Consider the following 27,051-nt stretch of genomic DNA (forward strand, 5'->3'; position numbering starts at 1 on the left):
TGGGAGGCATTGTGAGCTTATAGTTGTAGACCTGCTATGGTCACCGAACGTTTGCCCGCTTTCCGCCGAATGTTCGCCTATTACGACAAGCCCAGATTGGGGATGATTGTCAGGGTTCATGCGGTTAAACCTATATTATATTTCTGTGTAGGCAGAGAGAGAGAGAGAGAGAGAGAGAGAGAGAGAGAGAGAGAGAGTCTGACTGACTGACTGACTGACTGACTGACTGCTGACTGTGAGGTTCAATTCATAAAGGTCTCACAGGTAATTTTATTACCTGTGTAGGTCCTATAAAGAGAAGAATGCATTCGCCATCTGTTTTGGATAAGGGGTGTCATGTTTTGCAATTAATTAAGCTTATCTAGACTATTTCTGTTATTAAGGTTATGTGATTTCTCTCAGACTGTGCAGGGCAGAGGCGTCTAATCTCTGAGTTAAGGTAACCGCATACCCTCGGATTAAAACTATTTCTTAATTCCATTTAAAGATGTGTTTACACTATAATTTAAAATTATAAAGCCGATAAAGTATAGTTTTGGACCATGACGGAGGCGCGCCGACTCAGCAGACCTTGAGGCTGAGGAGTCGCGCCCGAGCGCCTCCAGGCGAGTGCCCGCGACGACCAGCCGATGGCCTGCTAGTCGAATCAGCGCCGTCCGAGTTATGTACCGATAGGGACAGAATCGTAAATATTTTTGGTGCGGACTGCGTTTGTCCCACTGACTGCGTTTGTCCCAACTGTCACTCCAAGTGACTATTGGCCAACTGCCTGGATGAGGCAGACTATTTCTGTTATTAAGGCTTTGTGCTTTCTATTAGACTGTGTAGGGCAGAGGCGTCTATTTTCTGAGTTAGGGTAATCGCATACCCTCGGATTAGAATTATTTCTTAATTCCATTTAAAGATGTGTTTACACTATATTTTATAACCCAGGGATAGATGCTAAAAAGATACAGTCTTTGAACCCAGTTAGCCTATCCACAGTTCTGGTGTTCACACCTCCAATTTGGAAGACAATTAGCTCCCTGTTGATGGTCCAATTGTTGATGGCTCTTGGTATCAATGGGTCCCCATAATATTCTCATTAACTCAACAATGAGATCTCCCACTCAACTCTGTGGTTGATGTATTTGTTTAGGTTAGTAAGAATATGTGGATAGTTTCAGTTCAGTTGCAGTTTAGAAGTTTAGACCCCCTGGATATGTTGTGCTAAGTCTTGTAATCCATTATTTTTCATGGAATCTTCTCTGCCCAATTGTCCAGCGGTCATTGTATTCCAGGCCGCATAATTTCAGAGCATCAATCCCATGTGTCATAAAGTGTTGAACAATTAATAAATGGGTATCTTTTTCATTATTAATGGTGTACCTGTGTTGGTTTATTCTAATTGCTATGGAGTTGCTTGTCTCTCCTACATACTGTAATCCACACACTGACTGACTGACTGACTGACTGACTCATGAGGTCTGAAAAGTGGAAATGAGCTACTGTATACGGTAAGAGTTTATTTTTGTGTCTAATTGTATCCCGGGGCAGGTTTCAGCAGGGTTGACCCCAGAGATTGTGGTTTAAAAAAGTGAGAGAAACCTTTCCTGCTTTGTTTAGGCTACCTAGCGGTCAGGTTGGGCAAATCACCATGGAAACCACCAGTCCACAAGAAGCTTTGTCTTTGTTTTTATGTAAAGGTCGCTAGAAATAACTTGCAGCAGACTTTACTCAGTTACGGTAGCCACTGGATTCAAATGCATATTATTTTTCAGCTAGTAGCAATAAACAGAGGTGTGGAGGAAGGAATGGGCAGAGGTGAAACATTTAACCATCTAAACTCCACTTTATACCAGTGGTTCTAAAACGTTTTCATAATGTATGTGGCCACGGACCCCCATCTGAAAATGATTCGTGCCAGGGACCCCTAGAAGAGAAGATTTGTGATAAATAAATTCTTAATACTTTCAAGATTTATTTTACTACAGCCCCCCCCCCCCCCGTGTAGTTACTCTGAGGACCCCCTAGGCGTCCCGGACCCCCTGTTGAAGACCCCCCATCACACAGGATACAGGAAAAACAAGTGAAAATGGATGAGGTTATCAAGGCAATAAACAGAACAAAAAGTGAAATATTATTATAGCCATATTTATTTGAAAACAACAATCATTTTTTTTCCACTTCTACTGCGATTCTTTGTTTGAAACTGGGGTCATACATGATATTTGTAGTAATTCCACAGAACACCATCACAAAGTTACCCTTTTTTTATATAATGCATGTTAACCTTTTTTTTGTCCTTTTTTATTTTTAAAAGTTGTCCTTGTTTCTATACAATGACTTTGTGCTTTGATACCTTTTGAAGAGAGAAAGACAGAATTGTATTTTTTTTTTAAAGACATGATCATCGTCATTATCATTGTGATAAGCAGAATATAAGCAGGAGAAAGAGAGTTATTAGATAGAAAACAAACAAAACAAAACAAAAAAAAAGGTCCAAAGAGGAGTTTGGATAAACTGGTCGAATAACACACCAATACAGAATAGTGAGAATACAGAAACACACACACAGAGCATCCCGACTGGCTAAAGCCCAAAGCCGCCCAATCTAAAAGAGTTGTGTCACTGAAAATACCGTCCTAGTATCCTGTACTCTTCCCAGTATTAAAATGAGAAAAGACGCTAAAGTTGCTTTGCAACAAGTACAACCCCCTCAGCTTGTAAAAGCAGCAAAGGGTTTTGGCTAAATATTGCTTAGCTACAAAATGGGAGTTCCAGAAGGCGAGTACAGGATCACAGAAGTGTCAGAAAAAACAAACAAGAGTAGAATATTCTGGAGCCCTCAGTGACACAGCTGTTTTCTATTTGCTCTACTCTTAGACTGACGGCTCTGGGTTTTAAGAGGCAGGGATCTGTTCTTCCTCCTCCAACCCTCAAAGACGGCTCCTCGTCACTCAAAACTACTGTAGCTGTGCTCAAAACGCCATCAGACAAATGCTGCAAAACTGATATATACGTAGAGAGAGAGAGAGAGAGAGAGGGAGAGAGAGAGAGAGAGAGCGCCGGGACAGTCCTATAGCAAGTCCATGGATCGTTTAAGGTGCATTTATTTGGTTTGTGTGTGCATTCCAACTGCAAGCCATTAAAAAAAAAAGGGGGGGGGGGGGAGATTTGATGGACTGATTGCTATGGCCATAATGTGCTCAGTGCCACAAAATGTGTCCATATGTGCGTGGGGGCATGTATGTCCACAGGCGCGTTCATTTTTTTTTGTTTTGTTTTTTTTTCTCCGACGAGTGCATGCGTGCCAATGGCCATTAGGTATTTACATTGACTGGAATGTTTCCCTGTTATAATAACCAATAACGTTTCTGAGTAATACTTCAAGCAATGCGACTCACAGAAGGCAGAGATACAAACGTTAACCATTGTTTAAGTTCCTGTGTGGTTATACCGCTGATTTGAACTATACTGAACTCTGACGTATCGTCGCTGTCGGGCAGAAACCTTGTATCTCCACATTTAACTGAACCACTTAAAACCCTATATGGTTGACCGGAGTCCCTCAGGGCTCTATACTAGTGTCTTTTCTGTTTTCTGTTATTGTGGGGAAAGCTTTCGCGGGAAAAAAGCCAAAACTATTTTCTGCAAAAAGGTAACCACCATGCGGATGCTGGGGTTTAAGTGGTTAATCTTTTTATGGTTTTCTGTTTTGTTTCTATGGATGCCCTATTTTATACATCATAATATCAAAAATAGAAGATCTACAAGCGCCACATGTCTGCTATTTTCACAGTTTTGTAAACGTTTTAACAAATTAATTCTCATAATTTCTTTGCCGATAATGACAATGCCCGAAATAGGGACAACCAGGTTGACGTGTGTCTGTGGGTTTTTATAAATATTGAAGCAGGGAAAATAATTAACAAGAGCTTTTGACTAAATAATAAACTACATTCGATCCATTGGAACACAGGTAATTCTTCAAATGACCCCCATTTCCTGAAAAGTAACGGCTTTGGACAGGTTTTTTTGCCCGACAGCAACGACATATCCTCTATCAATTATGATCTGTTTGCCGTTTTCAGCTGCAGTAGGGAGAAACTGGGGTTTTTGCATTGTGGAAAAAACAACTTGACTCTATATATATATCCACCATGTTCAAGGAACTGTCTCGACGAAGGACTCTGAATCCACACAAAGGGAACCTCAACAATGGCTAGCAAATGTAACTTTAATTGTCATAACAACAATACTCATAAGTATGTCACCACTACTGGAGCAAGCCAAGGGCTGCGGGAAAAAAACTAACAACAATGCACGTCCATGTTCATTCACATAATGCTGAGATAAAAGCCTTGATTGTAAAAAAAACAAAACTAAACAAAAAAAACAAAACAAAAATAAAACAAAATCCATCAAAGTAAAAATCACGATAGAAACAGGCAAATGCAAAGAGCTGCAGAGAGAATGTACAAGCGATCTACCATCCCGTTTACGTGAATGTCATTCTTAATGTTTAAGTGCAGATAGATAGATAGACAGATAGACAGATTCTATAGTATATGTATTCATATGCTGGGTAAATATTCTAGTAAAATTTTAATTCTATTTTGTATATACCTCCAAGTAAAGTGCGCTCACTTAGACGTATATCAATAGGTCTAACAAATAAAGCAATTTTTTTTTACAGTGTACATGTCCTCGCCCTAATTCAAAGCGATAGCAAAAAAAAATCAAAAAAACAAAACAAAACATGCTTTACATAGAAAAAGGCATCCACGACATTTAAGAAAAAATGCACAATTTATGAAACATGGTAACAATAATAAATAGTTTTTTTTATATATAGAACCGCTGCTGTACACAAAAAAGCCATTTAATTTCACTCATATAAAAATATGTCTTAGTGCAACCTTACATCGTCATAATAATAATTTTTGATAACTTCACATCGCTCGTCAAGACTCAAAAGTGTCCAAAAAGTTGGGGGGAGGCGGTCGAGGGGTGGGGGGAGGGGTTTTGGGGGAGTTTGCATTTTTATTACAAAGCTGATACGCAAAACGTGATAACATCCTATTTACATTTTTAAACCTTCCTGCTTTGTATGCTTATTAGAATATAAGCACAAAAAATAAAAGAGAACAAAAAAACAAAACAAAAAAAAACAGAAAAGTAAATGAAAAGGCACACACATATTTATATATCATGTCCATTGAAAACGTACCGCACCCAATAAAATGTCTGTGTAGCGATTTTGGTCAGGCTCGTATGCTCGTAGAATCCATTAACGTTACATTTAGAACCGTATAATGCAGATCCTCTCTTTAACAAAGTCTTTTCATCATAAAGTTTCCCAACAGCAGGCCCCCCCCCCCCCCCACCCCTGGTAGAAGAAAAAACAAGGCATGCCGTAGACATACATCCAAACTACCGCGTGGGGGTCGAACCTACTGGGGTTGAGTTTGTGTCCTTGTTGAGACATGGTGTTTCTGAAGGTTGTGTTTCTCTATGTTGTTTTCTCCATCAGTGTCTGTTTAAGATCGTGTGTGTGTGTGTATGTGTGTGTGTGTGCGTGTGCGCGCACACACGTCGGGCCGAGTATTCGCACGTACTGTATGTTCATGTTACGTAACCGGGAATACACGCGTGTGCATGTGTGCAAAAAAAAAAGTCACTTCTTCTCCTCTCTCTCTGTTGCACTTCATTCGTTCCTCCCTTTTATCCGAAAGAAGAAAAAAAAACTTCCACCAGATTTCACCTGATGTTGGTGAAGTTTTTTTTAAGGGACCCATTCACCTGATGTTGGTTTCCGTTCTTAGGGGCCCCCGTCCATTCTTTGCTCCTCTTTGTGCTTTACATAGGCTCTATTCACAGCAGCCATATTATCACTTCCTTCACAGGTGTTACCAATGATACTAATGAAGGCTCTGTTCTATTTAGTGTAGCACAGTGGTTTCCACGACCCCCATAACTCTGAGAGTGTACAAATGGAACCAAATGGACCCTTACGGGCCCATTTGGTTCCATTTGTACACTCTCAGAGTTACACACCTGTAAGGGGCCATTTGGAAGCCCATGACCCCAACTGTAGACCCACTGGTGTAACAGAGTGTTTCCAGTGGGCCAACATGCACAATATCAGCACCCTGACTCTGTTTGACCAGAATGGAACAGAGCCTTCATTAATATCATTGGTAACACCTGTGAATGTCTTCATAATATGGCTGCTGTGAATAGAGCCTATTGCAAGGAGGGTTAGCTGGCCGCTGCGCCCGGCTTGGGCCCTCTGAGGAGTTGGGGCTTGGAGGTGGCGGGTGGTGGCGGCTGGGTCTCGGTGGTCCCGAGGCTGGGACTGGAGCACGGGGAGGGGGAGGAGGAGGAGGAGGAGGAGGGGTGTGTGAGGCCGTGAGGGTCAGGTGAAGGGTGGGGAGACCTAAAGTGCTGGACCCCCGGGCCGCCGGGACCCTGGGGAGGGGAGGGGGCGGGGCGAGGGGAGGAGGAGGGGGGGCACGCGGACGGGACAGACGGCGGGCAGCCGGCGCGCTGGGACTCGAAGGCCGAAGGAGAGGACGAGACCCCCCCTCCTCCTCCTCCTCCTCTCTCGGCGGGGTCGATGCAGAGGGAGGCGATGGCGTCCGTGCACGTCCGGATGCACTCCTCCTCCCCCCGACCGCCTCCGACGACGACGGCGACGGCGCTCCCCGACAACGTCATCCTCTCGTGCGAGGAGCCGATGACGATGTCGTTGGCGTTGGACTCCTCGGAGGTGCTCTTCTGCAGCGCCAGGCGAGGCGACGGCTGATGATGATGATGATGATGATAGTGATGCTGCTGGGACAAGGGGGCGTGGCCAGAGGCACTGTGGGCGTGTCCCGACGGCGCGTGGGCGTGTCCAGAGGCGACCGACGTGGGGACGGAGTGTACCATCTGAATCCCTCCGATGGGGATCATGGGGAACGGCGAGCGCACCTGCGGATGAGACCATGTTTGTTTCAGACTGAGTAAAATGCGACATTTTTTAAAGACTATTTTGTCTGTATCCGCTATTTTTCAATAGCCAAAGAAATCTAAAATGACACAGATGCGCTCCCCGGTCATAAAGGGTTTAACACGTTTTCTCTGTGATACAGATGATAATGCCAGACTACATGGTCTAGCCCAGGTGATGCAACTTTGATGATGGAGAGGGCCACTATATTTCCACACTCACTCCTGAGGGCCACATTGCATATAGTGTCAGAGGGCAGACACCTCTTATCTCCGTATTTAATTTGTTTTTCGTAAATGAATGCTGCACTTCGTCATTCTATGTCACGCAAAAATAGCAAAAATAGCAAAAATAGCAAAAATAGCCTCCAAAGCTCCAAACGCGTCGCAGTGCGACGCGTTTGGAGCTTGTAGATCTGCTATTGTTGCTACTTTTGAATTGGAATCCCGATTTATTTTTATTGGAATCCTGAAAAGTAACATTTTTATTTAATTTAAAATGCATTTAGTTATACTTATGTTAACTTTATGAACTTAAATACTAATACATTGGACATAAAAAAGACAATAGAATTTTAATACTAGTCATTAAGCTACTAACATAGACTAGAAGTAATCAGAGAAGGTCATGTTTGCAATTGTAACAGCTGAAATCAATAATATATGAATATTCCGATATTAACGGCCAGTTGCCCATGTATGGTCTTGCCCAATTGCTCTTCATTTCAATTTTTCATATGGTTGCTGTTATTGTTCCTTAGTTGGGAAGTCAGGTGTTTGTCGTCCCCCCCCAGGGGAGAGGTGTTTATCTTTTAACAATGGATCTTTCACCCACGGGGCAAAACGCTTCAACCCAGAAGGTGAACAACGTCAACCCCTGGTGCCAAGCAGCGCTGAACGTTCCCCTGGGGAGAGCGTTTGAACCTGAGGCTGAGGATGCATGGCAGTGTGATGGATGGTCTACTCATCCTGGGGTAGTCCTGGGTCCAGAAAGGCATAAATAGTGTATAAACACTTTACCATCCATTTCAGACGTGTATAATAGCCTGCCGTGGCTCTGAACTCATCAAGTGCCAGAGGAAAGAGGGTACGTCCAGTGCCAGCGTTCTTACTGTTTACGCAGATCTGTTTAGAGCTGTAGAAGCCCCCCCACGAGGACGCGGATGTAAACAAAGGGTGTCTGCGCGATGGTCGAGGCTCCCGTCTAACGACGGGAACAATAATATTTCTAACGAGATCCGCCATTGCAGAGTGATCGCCCGTCGAAAATGGCTTGTTTTCACCACGGTAAAATGGAGATATGGACCCTTTTTCTCAAGGAACCATGAACTCACCTGTAGTTGGGAGTGCAACGGGAGGTGGCTGAACAGCACCGGGCGGGGTGGGCTGGACAGGTTAGCGTGGCTGCCGCCGTGGTGGTCGCCTGACGGAGGGGAGCCTGCCCTCTGTTCCTGAACAGAAAGAGAACAAGGGGAGAGACCTCTGTCAGAATGGAAACACACACACACACACACACACACACACACACACACACACACACACACACACTGGTGGGAAGACGTATACTCAGGTTTTGTACTTAACCCATTCAATCCGGGAACGCATGCTGTGTCATTTTAGATTTTTATAACTGTAACCATTATTTTACACTTTGGGCTATTCAAAAATAGCAGATCTACAAGCACATAGCGCGGCATCGAGTGCCGCGCTATGAGCTTGTACAGTATAGGTGGCCAGTGACTTTGACCAGTTTCACTTTCAAGACCTTTGCGGTGGTTTTCAACCAGTGGTCCGGGGACCACCAGTGGTACTGGAGGGAGTACCAGGGGGTCCCCAGCAAAATTAGTTAACACAAGTGTCACAATCATTTTTAAACACTTAGCTTTGGCTATTCAAAAATAGCAGATCTACAAGCTCATAGCGCGGCACCGAGTGCCGCGCTATGAGCTTGTAGATCTGCTATTTTTGAAAAACCTTGAAAAAGTGTGCATATCTTTGAATATTTATATTTTTTAAAGCAAAAATGTACTGATATCTTTGCTTCTGGGGGTCCCTGGCACAAAACATTTTCAAATGGGGGTCCGAGGCCGAGGCCAAATGTATATCAATTTAGCGGTCCTTGGCATGAACAAGGTTGAAAACCACTGGTCTAAAGTTCCCGGATTGAATTTACTTAGGTAAAAGTAGTTCAGCACACAATTAGGCTCTTGTAAGCCCCCCTTGCTTATAGATTTCCCCTCCAATTCGGGGGATTTCTTTCCATCTCACTTTGCAATTACAGCTTGTATTGCGGGCGGTTTAGCTAACACTGAGCAGATACAGACTCAGACGGGGACGGAGCCCATGACCCGGTCAGGTATTTCTTCTGACCTCTGGGCCTAGTGGCCTGTCTTAAATGAACACTGAGGATATAGTATTGCATGCGTTCAGCTCTCAGGATCTCTCTGGTGATTTCTCACTTATTGGCCACTAACAAGCACAAGGATAAAGAGGAGAGAAATGAGAGAGGAACGGAGCCTTTTAATGGGTTTTTCGGGGAAAGTTTGGAAAAATCGATGTCATAACACGAAACTACCAGCCGCTTTTTAAGGAAGTCCAGAAAAGGAAGAAAAAAAAAACATATTCGAGAAAACAGTCAATTATTGAGGCTGAGTAGAGTTTCACTCCCTCACACACACATATCACAAAATGTGCGCGCGCACACACACACGCACGCACGCACGCACGCACGCACGCACGCACACGCACACACACACACACACACACACACACACACACACACACACACACACACTCTCTCTTCATAGTTTATTAAAGCGCCAGCGTTTTAACTGGGGCTCTTAAGAAGAAAAACAGCCGTGTTATTAACCACCCGACCACAGGCCAAGATCCCGTTACCACCTCCGTCTAACCACCTTATCCACACACACACACACACACACACACACACACACACACACACACACACACACACACACACACACACACACACACACACACACACACACACACACACACACACACACACACACACACACACACACACACACACTCCTTTTTCATATGTCTGTCTGTCATGTTTTTTTTTTACGCTGTCCTGTCAATCTCTCTCTCTTCAGTTTAATTACAGTATGTGTATTTCTTATGCATTTTGGTCTCTTTCTTTACCCCTTCCTTTATCTTCTCACTCTCGTTTTGCCCTCTCTCATCATCATTCCTTTCTCGCTCTCTCTCTCTCTCTCTCTCTCTCCTCATTATGCAGAATATCCCATTTTACAAGTTCATATTGTACACAAATCATTTGAAAATAGCCAATCCACAAGCTCACAATGCGATGCATTGTGAGCTTGTAGATCGGCTATTTTCAAATGGCCGAAATATATATATAGGGCTGAAGTGGTTAATGTATGTTTTGTGATAATAATCTAAATCTGCAAAGTAGTAACTAAAGCTATCGAATAATTGTAGTGGAGTAAAAGTTCAATATTTGCCTCTGAGATGTAGTGGAGTAGAAGTAAAAGTACTGACATCTGGAAATACTCCAGTAAAGTAAAAGTACCTCAAAATTGTACTTAGGTACAGTACTTGAGTAAATGTACTTAGTTACTTTACACCACTGAGGGCAGGTGACCTTTTTGTTTGCCCCCCGATCCAATCATTTTAAATATCCTGTCCTAATAAAGTAAAAACGGTGTTTTCCCATTCAGACAGTATATGGCAACGTTGTCTGCTTTTTATTGTTTTCGAGGCGAAAAACAAACCCTGTCACTCTCAAAGTGTCTTGAATTCTGACGGAGCAAGTTAATTAACATTAAGTAAACTGAGCAAACAGGAGGAGTAGGCTACTTGTGTGCGAGTACACACACACACACACACACACACACACACACACACACACACACACACACACACACACACACACACACACACACACACACACACACACACACACACACACACACACACACACACACACACAGTGAAGTGGAGCATGTGGGTCACAGACGGTAGCAGGATAAAATGCAGAGTGGCTTATTTTCTTTGCTCGCACACACACACAACAGTTTACACATAGGATCCCTCCGGCGGCAATTTATTATTAATGTAACTTCGAGAGGGTACACATAAGACCCTTACCCTAAATGGGTCCATTTGGTTCCATGCATTTTCACGACTAGCAAACACACCCAACACAGCAGCGTCTGTGCATAGACCAGCTAGCTCTTCAAGCAAGCTGGTAAAAATACACTTTCGCTACTAGCTTACTTTCCTCTGTGGTAACTAATTATTTTTTCCCATCCGGTGGAATATTTTCTTTTCTGTCCAAAGAATGTGTATTATAGACGTGAGATGGAAGGCTCCAAGTGTTCCCACTAAAGAAAGTAGGCTTTCAACATCTTAAAATCGTCTTTGTTTTGGTGAGTGTAGCTAAAGCGTATTCCTAACTCCTAACGCTATATGGATCAGAGCTAAAGGAAGCATAACTCTTACCGTCTCCATGTCGGTGCTGGCCCTGCGCTGCTGGCCCAGAGGAGCCAGCTCTCCCTGGGTCATGATGTGTCCCTGTGGCTGGTAGCCCTGCCTCAAGCTCCACACGCTGCCCAGGGGCACCGGGGCCTGGTGGCTGCGAGCAGGAAGGAACCAATGACAACTTACTATTTAGGACAATAGGCTCTATGCACAGCAGCCATATTATCACTTCCTTCACAGGTGTTACCAATGATACTAATGAAGGCTCTGTTCCATTTAGTGTAGCACAGTGGTTTCCACGACCCCCATCACTCTGAGAGTGTACAAATGGGTCCATTTGGTTCATTTGGTTCCATTTGTACACTCTCAGAGCTACACACCCGTAAGGGGCCATTTGGAAGCCCATGAGGGTCCCTGGACCCCAACTTTAGACCCACTGGTGTAGCAGAGTGTTTCCAGTGGGCCAGCATGCACAATATCAGCACCCTGACTCTGTTTGACCATGAATGGAACAGAGCCTTCATTAGTATCATTGGTAACACCTGTGAATGTCTTCATAATATGGCTGCTGTGAATAGAGCCTATTAGCAGACGCTCTTTATCCAGAGCGACTTAACAATAATAAGGCAAACACATGCATCAAATGCAGAGAGACAGTGTAGGGCCTCAGTAATATACCTAGCATCGGTCTAAACAATATTCAATCAAATTGTACATTGGAACTATAGAAACTATAGGATACCAGGTAAACGTAATTGACAAGTCCAGTGTTAGAGCATTGCTATAATGTCGTACAGTGGTGTTTTCAAACTTTTACAATTCAAGAACCTTCCAATAACTCTGGGAGTGTACAAAATGGAACCAAATACGGGTCCCTGTAAAAGTAGATGTAGTACATTTGTTTTCGATAGTGAGACTAGTGAGTGGTTTATACAATACTCCACCAGCAGATCAGCATATATACAATAAAACAATAGAATAGAACAGGGGTCTTCAACAGGGGGTCCGGGACCCCCAGGGGGTCCTCAGAGTTACTATAGGGGGTCCGCCAAATCTTTGTGTGATATGATTTTTCTTTTTACCTTAACCACTTGAACCCTAGCATCCCTTTTCTGAGGAGAACTTTAACCAAGAATAGCCGGTCTACTAGATCGGCTATTTTTGGCAAAGAGTTATAGGTGTAGAGGGAAAAAAGAGCAGCAAAAGTTAATCTGAAACACAATTTCATACAATATAGAGGGGGTCCCTGCTTCATCTCTCTCTCTCAGCTAGGGGGTCGTTGGCCTGAAAGCGTTGAAGACCCCTGGAATAGAATACTTGGTGCAGGTTACATTGAAGAAGTTCAAACGTTAACTTTCCCCCCCATCCTTACCTCTGGTGCTGATGGTGGTGCAGCCCGCGGCGGGGGGACAGGGCTCGTATCATGCCCCTGTGGCGGCCGCGCGGCGACAGGTCCCGCTTGTAGTCCCTCCCCCCCGTCCCCCCTCCTCCTCCCGGAGAGGCGGGCCTGGTGGCGGCCGCCGGGTGAGGGGACAGCGCGGCCAGGAGGCTCCGCGACGACAGCTCCCTCCTGGGGGACAGGTCCCGCCGGTGGAAGCCCCCTCCCCCTCCTCCTCCAACCAATCCCAGGTCCCTCTTGGGCGAGATGTGGCGCAGGGGGGAGATGTCCCGCCGGGGCGAGAGGCGGCGCCCGCCGCGGGGCGACAGCTCCCTGTGCAATTCACACATTTTGGGATATTTTAGCGAGACGCTCTTATTCACAGCGACTTACAATAATAGTAATAGGCTCTATGCACAGTGGCCATATTATCACTTCCTTCACAGGTGTTACCAATGATACTAATGAAGGCTCTGTTCCATTTAGTCTAGCACAGTGGTTTCCACGAGCCCCATAACTCTGAGAGTGTACAAATGGAACCAAATGGACCCTTACGGGTCCATTTGGTTCCATTTGTACACTATCAGAGTTACACACCCGTAAGGGGTCATTTGGAAGCCCATGAGGGTCCCTGGACCCCAACTGTAGACCCACTGGTGTAGCAGAGTGTTTCCAGTGAGCCAACATGCACAATATCAGCACCCTGACTCTGTTTGACCAGAATGGAACAGAGCCTTCATTAGTATCATTGGTAACACCTGTGAAAACTAACCCGGTATATATGTCATTATTTGGCTTTAGAATGAAACTAGGATAACAGGTAAACAATGAACCTAGCATCTGAACTGTCTAGGCATGTAACGATTCACTCAACTCACGATATCAATCCCACAATACCATTTTTTAAACACAAAATTTGTTTCTAGACAAATGAAAAATATATCGATTCTAATTATTTCTCTTACACAAATCCAGTATTGTCTTCTCTTTTTTTAAAAAACAATACTTAGTTTTCTCTTATTCACTTTTCAATACAGCAGTGTACATTTTTACAGCAAATTCTGATTCAGTCTTAGTCTAGTCTTAGTCGACTAAATATATATTTTTTTATCAATTCTCTTACAAATATATTGTATTTTCTTTGCATCGCGATACATTTTTACGATTAATCGTTACATGCCTAGAACTAGGGATGTCCGATATAAAAATTGATATCGGGAAAATATCGGTATCGTTTTTTGAAAAAAAACAAAACATTTTTTATTTTTTTTGCTTTATAAATAAGTTACAGGAGTTCTTACTGTATATGGTGTGTGTGATATGAAATTTGAGCTTACCCTAATCACAATAATCCCCGCATATATCGGTATCGGTTGATATCGGTATCGGTAATTAAGAGTTGGACAATATCGGTATATCGGTTATCGGTAAAAAAGCCAATATCGGACAACCCTACCTAGAACTGTCTAAACCAGTGTTTCTCAATCTTTTTTGGCTTGAGTACCCCCTTTCCATGATTTCTGAATCCAACGACGGTCACATGATCAACAGGAAACAAACATCTGGCTGTGCCAGACTGACGCACCGGCACGGCACACATTCCCACAATCATTATATTTATTGGTTCTAGTTCACGTTTTAAATGTTATTTATCTAAAAATATATATTTTAAAAACCCAATATTATTATCATGATTTATACTTAAATTTTTCTTTTTTTCTGTCATTTTCTCGCGTACCCCCTGCAGTACCTCCACGTACCCCTAGGGGTACGCGTACCCCCATTTGAGAAACACTGGTCTAAACAACATGCTATCTAAATCACATTCTGTACATTTAAACAATAAGATACCAGGTAAACAATGATTTTTTTTTTTACATTTTGTGGTCGAGGTAAAAACGATCTAAGAAGCAAAAAAAAGGTCATAAGAAGGAGTGACCCAAAGGTACCTGTGTGGTGACAGGTAGCGGCGCGAGGAGGGGGAGGAGGCCGGCGAGAGCGGGGAGGGGCAGGAGGCGGGGTCCAGGCCGGGCGAGGAGAGGCGGGAGGACGGGGAGAGGGAGGAGGACGGGTCCGGAGACGGGACGCCGGGGAGGTCCTCGTCCATGCTGCTGCTGCTGCTCACTGGCGCCCCCTGTAGGGCAGAGAGAGAGCGAGCGAGAGAGAGGTAGTAAACAGAGGGAGAGAGAATGAGAAACCAATGTGAGAGAGAGTAACTAAGAGAGAAGGCTTTTTTTTATGTACGACAGTGGTTCTCAAAGTGGGGTCCGGGGACCCCCAGGGGGTCCTTGAGGGGGGGGTTCCAGGGGAGGGGCTGTTAAAAAATAGCAGATGTACAAGCTCACAGCGCGTCACTTCGTTTGTACATCTGCTATTTTTTTATATTTAAAAAAAAAATCTTGAAAGTATCAGAACATTTTGCATGAATTAAGATTTTTTTTTTACACATTAAATCTTATGGGGGTCCCTGACACGAAACATTTTGAGATGGGTGTCCGCGGGCCAAATACATATCATTTTGGGGGTCCTTGGCATGGCAAAAAAACGTAGCCAATCTTCAATCTATGTTGCCAGGCGTTATATGAGCTTGTAGATCGGCTATTTTCGTCAACCAAGGCGTTCATCCAGTGGTGGAAAGTAACTAAGTACATTTACTTAAGTACTGTACTTAAGTACAATTTTGAGGTATTTGTACTTTACTTGAGTATTTCCAATACTTTTACTTCTACTCCACTACATCTCAGAGGCAAATCTTGTACTTTTACTCCACTACAATTATTTGAAAACTTTAGTTACTAGTGACTTTTCAGATATAAATTATGATATAATGAAACATACATTAACCACTTTAGCCCTATTTCATACCTAGGCTATTTGAAAATAGCAGATCTACAAGCTCACAACGCGTCGCATCGCGACGCGTTGTGAGCTTGTAGATCGGCTATTTTCAAATATTTAGTACTTTTACTTTTGGTACTTTAAGTACATTTTGATGCCAATACTTTTGTACTTTTACTCAAGTAAATTTTGAATTTGGGACTTTTACTTGTAACAGAGTATTTCTATATTGCAGTATTGGTACTTTTACTTAAGTAAAGAATTTGAGTACTTTTTCCACCACTGCATGCGACACAGATTCTAAATGAAGCATTACTCCTCAGTCTTACCTGCTGGCATTCGGCCTCTCTCTCGGCCCCCTGCGGTGTGATCTGGATGCTGGGGAGCGTGGTGAAGTAGCCGAACAACTGCGGCTTGTTGTTGGTGCCTGTAGGGTAAAGGGGTGTGACAGTTCATTAAAACTAATCAATTTTAGTTGATTATAACATTTTTTTAAAACTCAATAATTTCATAAATAATAATCAATTAACAATCTATCCCTATTTAGGGCCTGTCAGCAGAGGCAACAATCTTCAGAAGAAGAAAATAAACAAGAGAAAATAGCCGCTCTAGAAGCTCACAGCGTGCCACGACGCGTTGTGAGCTTGTACCTAGGATGGCTATTTACGTTTATTTTCCCATCTCGTTTTATCAATTAAGACGTTAAAATTAAACTAATGTTAAGCGCAGCATCATGCTATCTAACTTTATTTGCTTAATATTTTGCTTAATATAAATGTCACATCTTGTACTGTAAGCAACATACAGGATCTTTCTCTGTCTTTCTAGGAAAAACAGTGCCTAAAAACCCCAAACCAAACAATTTTGCTATTCAAATGAGCTATTGGCATGATAAAACATACGTTTACATTTTCCAAAGCAAGTGTCAAAACATAATACAAAAGTGTAAAGTAATGTATGTACAGTTTGGAGAGGATATACAGTAACTAGTAACAAATATATTCTTGCTGTCTGCTGTGGGCTGTAGGCAGCTGTAGGCAGTAGACCGCTGCTGCCCCTAGTGGCACAGAGTGGAAATCATACATGCCCTGCATGAAACGCATGAGAAGAATGAAAATAAACGACAAAGTCAATGGTCACCCACTGTATGACTATTGTTGCAATAGTGAACAAAAGTTTGCACGGTTGCAGTGTCGATTTCGTCGACTTAAACTATGATGAAAAATGTTTGTCGACTACCTTTTTTCACTGACTGACATGAGGGGTCCATATCATGAAACTAAATGAAAACGAAATAAAAACAATAAGCTATGATGACTAAAACTAAGACTAAATATATTGACAATTTTGTCAACAAATAAAAACTAGATGTTAGTGAGGGACTAGTGGAGAAAGGATCCAGTAGAACTAAAAGACAAGTCATTTTATGTTTGGTTGCGCTTGGTGTTGCACTCTGAAAATAACCGATCTACAAGCTCACAACGCGTCGCAGTGCGACGCGTTGTGCGCTTGTAAATCGTCTATTTTCAGCATGCAACCAAGTGTAAAATCAGCCATTACGACGCCATCAGGGCCCAGCAAAATACATTGTAGTAAATCAACTGTAGATTTAGTCAACTATAATCTCATGATATTTAGTCGACTAAAACTAGAGAAAAACTGAAACATTTCAGCTGAAAAAACGAAATGGAATCTTATTCAAAAGACTATGACTAAAACTAAATCAAAATTTGCTGTCAAAATCAACACTGCACCGTTGTGCGACAAAGTACGAAATAGGCCTTAAGTGGTTAATTGATTCATTGATAAAATGTTTTTAAAAAAAGCATATCAATAAAACGCTCTTCACTTATTCGATAAATGGAAAAAAAGTAATTTATAAAACAGATGATGGCTAAAACAATGGACAGTTTGGCAGCCCTTTACCTAGGAGCTCCGTGGCAGAGTGGTGGTGATGGTGATGGAGGAGGTGATGGTGAGGATGGTAGTGCGAGTGGGAGGCGGCCACGGAGGTGACGGACATGGAGGGCAGCCCGTAGGGCTGCGGGCTGGTGGAGCGCGAGCGCGTCTTGGGCGTGGAGTCTCCGTCGTTGTAGTAGTCCTCCTCGTCGTCGTCGTCGTCGTCCACGTCGTCGGCGCCCTCGTCGTCCTCGCCGCCGTCCGAGTCGTCCGCGTCCGAGAACTGGTGGTCCGCCATGATGCCGCCGTGGGCCTTGCCGCAGGCCCTCTGGCCTTCCTCTCCCACGTCTGGAGGTGGGGGGAGAAACACGATTATTTTATTTTTTTTAAGGTTTTTTTTTTTTATACCTTTATTTAGGGAGGGACAGGGAAAGTAGGCTGACAGGAAATGGGGACAGAGATGGGGGGTGACATGCAGCAAAGGTTGTCGGGAACGGGAGTCGAACCCGCGACACGCTGTCAGGCTGGCATTGCAGCCTAGGGTGCCTGGACAGTCATGCTACGGCCCAGGCCAGAAACACGATTATTGACGTTATTATGGTAATTATGACGATCTGACAGCCGAGAGGGTGACGTTATGTATGTAGGCCAGGGGTCTTTATCGTTTTCAGGCCAAGGACCCCCTAGCTGAGAGAGAGATGAGGCAGGGACCCCCCTCTATATCGTGTAAAATTGTGTTTCAGATTCAACATTTTTTGTTTACGTGGTCTGCTCTTTTTTCCCTCTACACCTATAGCGTCTTTGCCAATAATAGCCGATCTACAAGCTCACAACGCCTCGCAGCGCGAGGCGTTGTGAGCTTGTAGATCTGCTATTGTTGGCCAAAGTCCTCCTCAGAAAAGGGATGCTAGGGTTCAAGTGGTTAAGGTAAAATAAAGAATCCTATCACACAAAGATTTGGCGGACCCCCTGTTGAAGACTCCTGATGTAGGCGGGTGGCACTCTTTTGATTATGATTATTTACAGGTGTTCACGAGAGTGGCAGAATAGCGGGAATAGAAACCGACGCCTGACAGCGTCGATTTTAGCGCGACGCAACATGAGCTTCTAGATTCTAGAGATTTGGTGTGGACCTAAAAACTTAAGTAAAAGTATCAATACTGCAATGTCAAAATACTCTGTTACAAGTAAAAGTCCGGAATTCGAAAGTAAAAGTACAAAAGTATTGGTAAAATCTTTTACTGAAAGTACCAAAAGTAGAAAGTACTCATTGTGCAGAATGTGTCCCATTTCACAAGTTTTCAAATGTGTGAAAATCACTTGATTCGCGATGCGACGCATTGCGAGCTTGTAGATCGGCTATTTTCAAATGGTCAAAATGTATATAGGGCTGAAGTGAGTAATGTATGTTTTGTAATAATAATCAAAATCTACAAAGTAACCAATAACTACAGTTTTCAAATAATTGCAGTGGAGTAAAAGTACAATATCTGCCTCTTGAGATGTAGTGGCGTAGAAGTAAAAGTACTGAAAATTGGAAATACCCCAGTAAAGTAAAAAATACCTCAAAATTGTACTTAAGTACAGTAAATGTACTTAGTTATTTACACCACCGGTATGCAGTGGGCTCTAGAATAGAGCCCTGCGGGCCTCCGCTCAACAATGTATGGGGTTCCAGAAGCAGCAGAATGCAGTGGGCGAGTAGTCCCCCCCCCCCCCCCTCCCCCTTTCAGCCAATAAAACTACATGAGGCTGATTTCTAGCAGAGGAAATCACATTCACTAACACACAGCTACTTTTCCTGTTAGGCTTCTATATACAACAGCTTTGTGTGTGTGTGTTAAAAAAAAAAGAAAAGCCACAACTGTTTATGTCTAATGGAATGACTGACTGGGTTCTCTCTCTACCAAACCCTTCTCTGCTAGCGCGCACGCGCGCATATGTGTGTGTGTGTGTGTGTGTGTGTGTGTGTGTGTGTGTGCGTGTGTGTGCGTGTACTTTCGTGCTTGCGAGCGTGAGTGTGCACGCGCGCGCGTGTGTGTGAAGTTCCTAAGCACTGAGAGGAATGCTGAACCCAGACCAGCACACCCACCGACTGAAAAAAAGCGAGAGGAAAATACACGCCTTAAAGCCACTATCCGCAGGTTTTGTACAAAATCCAACTGAAGATAAGATTTTGGTGATTTTTTTTAGAAAATGAATCTTTAATTGCAGACAGCCGGTGTTGACTTATAACCACTTAAAACCAAAATGTTGTCGAGTCCGTCCCTCAGGGCTCTACACGAGAGTCTTTTCTGTTTTCGCTCTATTAGATAATTAAATATCGTATAAAAATATATAAATAAATGTAAGTTGAAGTGTATGTGTCGGTTTTATAAATATTGACTAAAGAACAACTATATTGTATCCATTGGAACAGAGGATATTTTTTCTCTCCTGAAAAGTACCAGTGTTGGACTCACTGTACGAGGTTTCCACCCGACAGTGGAGATATCGTCCCTGTCCGATGGAAACCTCAGATGTCCAAAAACTGTTACGTTTTAGGATTCAAATTCAAAAACAGCAAAAGTACCAGATCGACAAGCTCAAAGCGTGTCGCGGTTTCGAGCTTGTAGATCTGCTACTTTTTAAGCCATTAAGACCTGGAACTGTGTCATTTTTAGATTTGAGCTAAAAAGCATTATTTCATACTTTTGGCTATTCAAAAATATTTTTGAAAAAACGTGAAAATGTGTGCAAATCTTTGAATATATATTGTTTAAAGCGAACATTTTTAACTCTATTCTTTGCTACTGGGGGTCCCTGGAACAACATATTTTGAGATGGGAGTCCGCGGCCAAATACATATAATTTTGGGGGTCCTTGACATGAAAACGTTTGAGCACCACTGATATAGAAACATACGTTTTTTCAGAAAACTGTTGGTATTTTGAAGACATTTGTAGAATCGGTTTCAGGCCTTAATGGGTTCATGCTTTTGCGTGAAGCTGTAGTAGGGGGGCGTTCATTTACGGGGAAAAAAAATCACAAAAAGTTTGAATATAGTAAGGAGATAAGAGTTTTTTCTGCCTTGACGGCGACCATATAAACGAAAGCCTTGGAGAGATGGCGGGCGGATGCTTTACATCGGGTTGTTTTTAACCCATTAAGAACGGGAACACGGCATCCGTGTCATTTTTAGATTTCTTTGGCTATTCAAAAAATAGCAGATATACAAGCTCATGCCACGCTATGAGCTTGTAGATCTGCTATTTTTTGGGAGAATAGTGAACATTTTCTTTTTTTTTCTTTGAATTTATATTTAAAGCGATTTTCTTTTACTCAAATCTTTGCTTCTGGGAATTCTACAAATGTCTTCTGAATCCTAACAGTTTTTTTTTTTTTAAACACATTTTTCATGTCAAGGACCACCCAAAATGATATGTATTTGGCCGTGGACCCCTCCATCTCAAAATATGTTGTTCCAGGGAGCCCCTGCCAGTAGCGAAGATTTGAGTTAAAAATGCTGTTAAAAAAAAAAAAAGTACAATTTTCACGATTTTTCAAAAATAGTAGATCTACAAGCTCATAGCGCGGCACTCTGTGCCGTGCTATGAGCTTGTAGATCTGCTATTTAAAAAAAAAAAAAATTACACAGACACGTTTCCCGGTCTTAATGGGTTAAAGTAGTTGTGTAGAGTGTGGTTGTTTGACATGCGTCTCAAGCTGCTTCTCATTACACTAATTGTCCCTTCAGGACCGCACCATGCAGCCCAACAACACACTGCTGCATCCCCGCATCTACAACCATGCTACCAGGAAGCACTGTGTCTGGAATGCAGGCCGACCGGCCCGGGGAAGCGCACAGCGTGTGTGTGTGTGTGTGTGTGTGTGTGTGTGTGTGTGTGTGTGTGTGTGTGTGTGTGTGTGTGTTTGTGTGTGTGAGGGATAGAGAGAGACAAGTGGATGAGAGGCAGAGAAAAGTACTGGGGCAGTACATCATAAAAAATAAATGATTTGTGTTCATTTAACTCCAAAGAGTGTAGAAATGGAACCAAATGGACCCTTACGGGTCCATTTGGTTCCATTTGTACACTCTTTGGAGTTGACGGAAAAAACAGAGAGAGAAAATGAAAAGAGAGAGAGATGGATAGATAGGAAAATTAAATTAAAGTAAGTTTGTGCGTGTGTGTGTGCGTGTGTGTGTTTATTAAATGTTTCTCTGTTGTTATGGAACAACCTCGTCGTTATGCTCGTTTGTGTATTTCTGTTTTTCTCACACCCTTTCATGCTCTCATGTGTTATAAGTGAGTTTCCTCTGCCTTTTAAAAAGCTCATTTCATACCCGCCCGTCGACGATATAAAACGCATAGCGTATAATAAATTGTATGTATAAAACTTTCATGCGTACGGTCGTGTGCGTTTGCCTCGTTTAGCCGCGTCTGCGTGTGCGTTTGTGTGTGTGTGCGTGTGTGTGCATGTGAGTTGCATGTATGTAGAAGGCTGTGCATGTGTGCACACACAGTGAATTGTTAATTAAAAAATATATACATTTTTACAATAAAAACACATTACTGTGTAGTTGTGCGTGTCCATTCTACTAGGAGCTTGCTAGTAGCTGCTAACGTATTTATTTTGGGCTAATGTTAGAACAACGAACGGAACAAATATGTATTCTACTTTGACTGCATTTGATGTATGTAATCATGTTGGTTTTTGCATGCCTTATTTATGCACGTCAGTATCTGTCGATTTGCGTGGACGGTCTATGACTTTACTGTGTTTACTTATCCTCGATTTTTCCTTTAACCTTCTGTGTGTGACGGTTGCAAAGCAATTTAATAAATCAATTCAAAATGTCTAGCCATGTTTGCGGTACGTGCATCTGTGTCTGCGTGTGTGTGTGTGTGTGTGTGTGTGTGTGTGTGTGTGTGTGTGTGTGTGTGTGTGTGCGCGCGTGCGTGCGTGCGTGCGTGACTCATACCGACATCGTCTGCCTCGATGTCGTCCACAGATGACACAGATACACCCAGCTCCAGACATTTCTTCATGTGAGCCTTAGACTTCATGTGCTTGGTCAGATTTCCTGAAATCACACACACACACACACACACACACACACACACACACACACACACACACACACACACACACACACACACGTGCACACGCAACCACACAGACACACACGTTAAAGTTTTTATGACTTTCAACTGGTGCTACGCTACGTCTTACTGGAAATCAGAGAGCTTGGCTGCTTAACCCATCAACACTGAACAGAGAGAGAGAGAGAGAGAGAGAGAGAGAGAGAGAGAGAGAGAGAGAGAGAGAGAGAGAGAGAGAGAGAGAGAGAGAGAGAGAGAGAGAGAGCGGTCTTTAAATAAACAGAAATAGAGAGAAAAGGGAATAAAGAGAGAGAGAGATTGTGATACTAGATATCGTTGCTGTCGGAGCAGAAAAACCTCTCATCTCCATATTCCAACTTTTTATGCTTTTTTTGGGTAAATTAACGCCCTACTTCATCACACCAGAGGCGTTGGCTATTTTCAAAAAGTTTTTTTATTATTTTATAATAATGAAAAAGGAACGGTTTTGTTCTTACAAGGTTTTCACCTGACGGACACCATATGAAGCTGTCTGGCTTGCACTGCAACTCAACAGCGTCTTAATGAAGACATAAACGCAGACGGAGGGAGGTGTGTGTGTGCGTGCACGTGTGTGTGTGTGTGTGTGTGCGCGTGTGTGTGTCTTCACACCGAAACGTCACCAGAACCTCAACACCTCGCCCCGTTCTCGTCGAAACTCTCACCTTTAATTGGCTCGACGCCCGTGTATAATTACACGGCGCCGCGTGCCGTGACGGAAACCTTGTGTGTCCAAATAACAGTGGTGTAAAGTAACTAAGTACATTTACTCAAGCAGTGTACTTAAGTACAATGTCGAGGTACTTTTACTTCACTGGAGTATTTCCAATTGTCTATGCTTTTACTTCTGCGCGACTACGTCTCAGAGATTGTACTTAGAAGAAGTAGAAGTACAAATATCGTACTTCTACTCCACTACAATTATTTGAAAACTTTAGTTAGTTACTTGTAGATCGTCTGTTTGAAAATAGCCGATCTACAAGCATTTTAGTACTTTTACTTTTGGTACTTTAAGTACATTTTGATACCAATACTTTTGCACTTTTACTCAAGCACATTTTTTATTCCAGACTTTTACTTGTAACAGAGGACTTCTACAATGCTTTATTGATACTTTTAAACAAACATTTGAGTACTTTATCCACCACTGCTGCAGTTGTATCCTACTGGCTCACCTGCCAGTGAGAAGCCCCCACGGGGAGGACATAGAGCCTTCGTCCTACCCCCTCCCAACCAACAGCACCTGCTGACAGGTGCCGCCTCAGCCCATAGGAGTATGTGTGTGTACAGTGACAAATATCACCCTCCCCGCCCGGCTTCCCTACCCCAAACACGGGCCTAATTGTGTCCGACAGCAACGATATCATGTACTGTATGTGGGACTTGTCTGAGGTGAATCTGTATGGTAGAGTTAATACGATATAACTTATACAATAGGCTCCATGCACAGCAGCCATATTGGAAAGAAATTGGGCCTCTTCTTACTTCCTTCACAGGTGTTACCAATGATACTAATGAAGGCTCTGTTGTGCATGTTGGCTCCCTAGAAACACTCCATTTTGGGTCCCAAATGGCCCCTTATGGCGGGTGTGTAACTCTGAGAGTGTACAAATGGAACCAAATGGACCCGTAAGGGTCCATTTGGTTCCATTTGTACACTCTCAGAGGTATGGGGGTCCTTGACCATAGACAACCACTATGCCACACTAAATGGGACAGAGCCTTAATTAGTATCATTGGTAACACCTAGGGGCCCAATTCATTCCCAATATGGCTGCTGTGCATACAGCCTATTGGGGTGGTTGCATTTGGTCTCCCTGATCTTCTATTGAGACATTAGATCCTCTGTCTAGGTTTGACACAACCTTTGACAAAATCTTGTTTCTGGGTTTGACACAGATTTTGACCGGAAGATCAAAATTCAGGAAGAACGGGGTTCAAATCCGGGTAAAGTGCAGCTTTAACTAAATCATCCGTTGGCGCAGAGAACGTGCACGTTATGACGGCCATATCTAAAACGGGCAAACAAAACAGTATCATGTCCCTCTCTTCCCCTTTGTTTTGGAGAAGCACGTATAAACTGTCCCGGGCGATAATCAGCACAGTGAAATGAAATGCAATAAAAAACTCTTTGTGTTCTCGTGGTGCGATGTCTCCTTTCATTAGGCGCAGCTTTGTTAGACGGTCCACAGCAGCTGTCACAACTTCCTCTGCGGTGCGTCAAACTGGTGAACCCATCACACTGCACTGCCCATAAACATTAGCGCTCCCACAGTAAAATCCTCAGCGCTCCAATAAGCTCTATGCACAGCAGCCATTTTGGAGAGAAATTGGGTCTCTTCTTACTTCCTTCACAGGTGTTACCAATGATACTAATGAAGGCTCTGTTCCATTCTGGTCAGGGTGCTGATATTGTGCATGTAGGCTCACTAGAAACACTCCCAAATGGCCCCTTATGGTGGGTGTGTAACTCTGAGAGTGTACAAATGGAACCAAATGGACCCGTAAGGGTCCATTTGGTTCCATTTGTACAATCTCAGAGTTATGGGGGTCCTTGAAAATAAGACAACCACTGTGCTACACTAAATGGAACAGAGCCTTAATTAGTATTATTGGTAACACCTGTGAAGGAAGTAAGGAAGGGGCCCAATGCATTCCCAATATGGCTGCTGTGCATAGAGCCTATTGTATCCACTTGTAACTCTGAGAGCGACTCCCAGAGTTTAGATGAAAGGCTGCAATCTGTTTCGTGTCCTGGCTACCGCGGAACCGAATCCGGGTCTCCCGTAGGGATGGGGACGATAATCGTTGGTATCGTTTATCGGCGTACAAAAAAAAAGAATCAATAATCCATATATCGATGAGATTTTAACATACTCTTAAACTACACCACAGTGGCTTTCAACCTTTTTCATAACCAAGGTCCATTATTTATTCGGTATTTGAGCCACGGACCACCATTTGATGAGATTCAGCCTCTCGGACCCAAAACTTAGAATATTTTGTTGTCGTGCGTCAAAATAACAATTATTCTACATTATCTAATTGTGTAGACTTCTTGTAAATTAAGTAATGCAATTATTTAACAATAATCTAACTCTTGAGAGCGTGAAATTAAACCAAATGGACCCTTTTGGTTTCATTTTACGCTCTCAAGAGTTAAAGATCTAATAAGGGTCCATTTGGTTACCAACTCTCCATCATTTAGCTGGGGACCACTTGGAACCCCCTCAAGGACCACTGGTGGTCCCCGGACCACTGGTTGAGAACCACTGCTCTACCGTACAGACACGTACAAAACTGATCACAATGCGGCGAAGTGGTTAGGGGCGCATACCACATGGGCACACAATGCCCTGCTCATGGGTCCCTGGTTCGATTCCCGGCCCGGACCAGACCATTACTGAATGTCATCCCATACTCTCTCTCTCTCTGCATTTCCAGTCTCTGACTCTTTTCAAAATTGGGCCCCTAGGTGTTACCAATGATACTAATTAAGGCTCTGTCCCATTTAGTGTGGCATAGTGGTTGTCTATGGTCAAGGACCCCCATAACTCTGAGAGTGTACAAATGGAACCAAATGGACCCTTACGGGTCCATTTGGTTCCATTTGTACACTCTCAGAGTTACACACCCGCCATAAGGGGCCATTTGGGACCCAAAATGAGAGTGTTTCTAGTGAGCCAACATGCACAACAGAGCCTTCATTAGTATCATTGGTAACACCTGTGAAGGATGTAAGAAGAAGGCCTGAGAGAGACTGGAAGACAGACAGACAGACAGACAGACAGACAGACAGACAGACAGACAGACAGACAGACAGACGTACAGATAGACAGACGGACAGATAGACAGAGGGACGGACAGCTACCTTTCGTTTTGAAGGCGAAGTTGCAGAACTTGCAGACGTAGGGCCGGACGTCGGTGTGCGTGCGGATGTGCTTCTTCAGCATGCTGGGCTTCTTGCAGCGGATGCCGCACTCCTCGCAGATGTACTTCCCCCGGCCGCGGCCCCGCACGTACACGTAGTCCTCGTTAGACTTGTACCTGAACAACAGCCACGCGCACACACACAAAACAACAACGTTTGTTAAAAAAGGCAATAAGAATTAGCGTTGTAAAACGGCAAACGCTTCCAAGATTTTTTTTTCAACGTAGTCCTCGTTAGACTTGTACCTGAACAGCCATGCACACACAAAACAAGTGCCACAAAAAAGTGGAGTCAATAGTATAAGGTTTTGAGCGAATAGTTTGTTCATTTGCCCACTGTAAAAAGTTGTAAAATAGCTGTTTGAAGGCATTAAGTCATTGAGTGCCCGAATTATTTCTGGCTATTTCTGGCCAGTACGATTTAGATTTTTTTTTTTT

The 27,051-nt window shown here is 43.3% G+C and overlaps 1 protein-coding gene across 3 annotated transcripts in view; it reads right to left on the bottom strand.

The window, feature by feature from the left end:
• Positions 1-6,094: 6,094 nt before the first annotated feature.
• Positions 6,095-27,051, bottom strand: part of hivep2a (HIVEP zinc finger 2a) — a 181,021-nt gene continuing 160,064 nt past the window's right edge. For all 3 annotated transcript variants that reach the window (XM_084083277.1, XM_084083275.1, XM_084083276.1), the window contains 9 exons: positions 26,555-26,730; positions 22,524-22,625; positions 17,588-17,908; positions 15,991-16,088; positions 14,773-14,957; positions 12,818-13,156; positions 11,467-11,599; positions 8,310-8,426; positions 6,095-6,957 (listed from right to left, as the gene is read on the bottom strand). In XM_084083277.1, coding sequence (XP_083939403.1) covers positions 6,244-6,957; positions 8,310-8,426; positions 11,467-11,599; positions 12,818-13,156; positions 14,773-14,957; positions 15,991-16,088; positions 17,588-17,908; positions 22,524-22,625; positions 26,555-26,730 — 2,185 coding nt within the window. In that variant the 3' untranslated portion in view covers positions 6,095-6,243. The remainder of the gene's footprint in view (positions 6,958-8,309; positions 8,427-11,466; positions 11,600-12,817; positions 13,157-14,772; positions 14,958-15,990; positions 16,089-17,587; positions 17,909-22,523; positions 22,626-26,554; positions 26,731-27,051) is intronic.

The sequence above is a fragment of the Gymnoscopelus microlampas genome (assembly GCF_963454915.1).
Source record: "Gymnoscopelus microlampas genome assembly, chromosome: 16".
NCBI classification, from domain to species: domain Eukaryota; kingdom Metazoa; phylum Chordata; class Actinopteri; order Myctophiformes; family Myctophidae; genus Gymnoscopelus; species Gymnoscopelus microlampas.